The sequence below is a fragment of the Gossypium hirsutum genome, chromosome D11, assembly GCF_007990345.1.
Source record: "Gossypium hirsutum isolate 1008001.06 chromosome D11, Gossypium_hirsutum_v2.1, whole genome shotgun sequence".
Classification (NCBI taxonomy): domain Eukaryota; kingdom Viridiplantae; phylum Streptophyta; class Magnoliopsida; order Malvales; family Malvaceae; genus Gossypium; species Gossypium hirsutum.
The window spans coordinates 33,640,462-33,643,462 of NC_053447.1; the positions used below are offsets into that span (position 1 = coordinate 33,640,462).

Genomic DNA, 3,001 nt, shown 5'->3' on the forward strand with positions numbered 1-3,001 from the left:
AAATAGGAGCACATGTTGTGATTGTACTCTAGTACAGTTAGATTGATAGTTAGGTTGTTGTAAACTATTATAGTTGTTGTTTTCAGTAACTGCATCAAGATCAATGTAGGTTATGCTGTTAGCATTGATCAAGCTTGGGAGTTAGTGATTCTTTGTATAAATTCTATGACTCGTCTCTTCTAAGAGTCTTCATTAATAAAATAAGTAGAGCTTGTTTTCTCCTAGAGGTTCTTCTTGCTGTTCTTCGTATGTGCAAATATACTCGATTAAATCTTTACGCATTGCAGCTTTATTTTCCAACACTGCATCTCCTATGCAGTTGCATCATCAAAGAAGTAACTCCAAATTGGATTCAATTCCGAATAATGAGAGTCTCATATCATTCAATCTTATTTTCCCAATCATCATTATCTCATTACTTAGTTTCTACCTGTCAATTTCCAAGGTATCTCTCCTTGGATGATGCTTCCATTTTCCTCTTTCTCTTTTAATTTTAGTGTTGGTTTTAGTGGAATACCCGACATCCTCGGATGTTCCATTTTTTTTCTGAAAACATATATTTTTTTTTTCTTCTATTTGTCTCCCCCTAAATTTCTGGACTTATTTTGAACAATATTTTTGTAGCTTAAGTTTAGCCATTTTTTATCTTTTTTTTTTATCGTCAACTTCTGTTTTTCTTTTCTTTTTTGTTTGTAAATCTTGTTTATTTTTAGAACACAGTGGTCAATTGTGTTTATCATGAAAGAATCCTTTTAATTTCTTATATCCAAAAGCTTACTTTGGAAAAAAAAAAGGGAAGAAAAAGCCTTCTTCCACACAAGGGAAAATCTATTGAAATTACCAGAGATCATTCCATCCAAGTTCTCTCCAAATAAACCCTCAAAACATTCCCATTGCAATCAAGGTTTATGAACGCCTTGTTAGTGTTCTTTTTGTTTTTTTGGACACCCTCTTCCGTGATCAACGTTTGAGCTTTTCAGGGTGCTGCTTGGAAAATTATTTAGCAAGTTAAATATTTTTTTGTTTACTTTTCGTGTGAAATTTATGAAAAAAAATAGCTTTTGGGTTTGAGAGAAACAAGGCAATAAATGTTGCAGCTTGAGGAGGATTCGGCGAGGACGAAGGTTCCATCGTCTGCCATTGATAAGCTGATTGAGGAGAATGAGAGGTCCTCAGGGAAGATTGCAGACCTCCATATAGAACTTGCCGCCGTGAAGCAATCATTATCAGGTGCCATTGAAGAACTGAAGAAAAAGGAGAGGTACATTGAATCCTTGAAGATTGAACTTGGAAAGGCTAAAGAGTTAGAGGTGAAATCTGTAGAGAAAGAAGCTTCATTTTGTACGTTGAAAAAAGAGTTGAAGAAGGTGCAATCCTTTGAGTCTGAAGCAATGGGTTTAGTGTCAGAAGGTAAGAAGAGAATTCATGAACTGGAAGAAGAAATCAAGAGAAGGAAGGAATCTGGAAAGAAGATACATGATTCATATGTTGCTCAAACGAAAGAGTTTGAGCGAACAAAGGTTTCACTTGAAGAATCAAGGCACGTAATCACGTCTTTCCGTGAAAACCTTGAGAAAATGGAAGGTAATTCATCCGAGGGTGCATCCCAAAGTTCTGTTGAGGATGATCATTCTCTGATGGATGGCTCTGAATCCGAGCTTCAATCGAATAAAGAGAGTCTGGTTCGTGCTCAGGAGAAAGAGAGAGCTGCTTTATTGAGGGCCAATATTCTATCTCAGGAGGTAAACTTGTTAAAATATGAACTGAAATCTACCAGAGAAGCTGAAGAAAACAACCTAAAAGCCATGGATGATTTAGCGTTCGCATTGAAAGAAGTGAGAATGGAAGCAAATGAAGCCAAGGAGGAACTGTCGGTAACAAAATACGAGCTGGAGAAATCAAGAGAGGAGGTGGAACTTTTGAAGATGATGTTGACCAACATTCAGCTCATGTATAATGAAGCAAAGGGTGAAGCTGATGTATTCAAAAACACTTCTGAGAGATTAAAATTAGAAGCTGAAGAAAGTCTTATGGCATGGAATATGAAAGAGACAGGCTTTGTGGATTGCATTAAAAAACTGGAAGACGAAAGGAATGCTGCACAAGAAGAGAATAAAAGCCTGCTTGAATCACTTAAAGAGGCTCAAAACATGTACAGGAGGACCATGGAAGAGAATCAGAAATTTCGGGGCAGCAAGAAACAAGCCAATTATGTAAGCAAAGCAGTCTCAAACAAAAAATATGAAGCTTTGAGTTTTCATTCCCAAGGGAATGAAAAACCTAAGATAAAGGAAGCAACAAATTTTGAGATAATTAGGGAGTGGAAGCTATTGTTTTGTGAAGAACAAAGCAACAAACAAAAGCCACTGAGATGTACAGATCAAAAGGAACAACAAAAAGATGGTAAAGAAGCTAACAAGAAAGCAAAGCAACAAAAGTCGGGCACCCCCTGTTTGAACCTAAAATTCCCACATAAAAGCAAGGATGCAGAAGAGGATAGTGAAAACTTAATCAAAGACAGTGATGGAGAATCAGACTCTGAATTGTTTGATCCACTAAGGGGATCCATATTTGATGAAGCTGAGACTCCGAAAGCTGCATCACCGATTGCAACCAGGCACCGGAATAAGCCTTCCTTTGCCGCAAATGATGAATCAAATAGTGGGGAGGAGTTTTATCTTATTGATTCGACCAATTTCGATGAAGAAAACTATAAGACGACGAGAAAAAAGAAAGCATTGTTAAGTAGATTTAGTGAACTTATAAAGATAAGAACTTTTAATTAGCTTTAGTCATCTTGCAATGATTCTTTTATTTATTTATTCTTTTTGTACCTATGGACTCTACTTTGTGAAATTACACATGATTATCGACAAATATTCCACTTCAACTAGTTTTTCATATTTGGGGCACTATATATAAAAAAACCAATTCCCTAAGGGGTTCTTCTTGATACATGTCAACTGTCAAGATATATAAAAATCATTTCAATTTTCATATT

At 36.0% G+C, this 3,001-nt stretch overlaps 1 protein-coding gene across 1 annotated transcript; it reads left to right on the plus strand.

The window, feature by feature from the left end:
- Window positions 1-1,088: 1,088 nt before the first annotated feature.
- LOC107911405 (caldesmon) lies at window positions 1,089-2,786 on the plus strand. Its single transcript, XM_016839236.2, has one exon. It carries the CDS (start codon window positions 1,089-1,091, stop codon window positions 2,784-2,786), a length of 1,698 nt encoding a protein of 565 aa, XP_016694725.1.
- The last annotated feature ends 215 nt before the right edge of the window (window positions 2,787-3,001 follow it).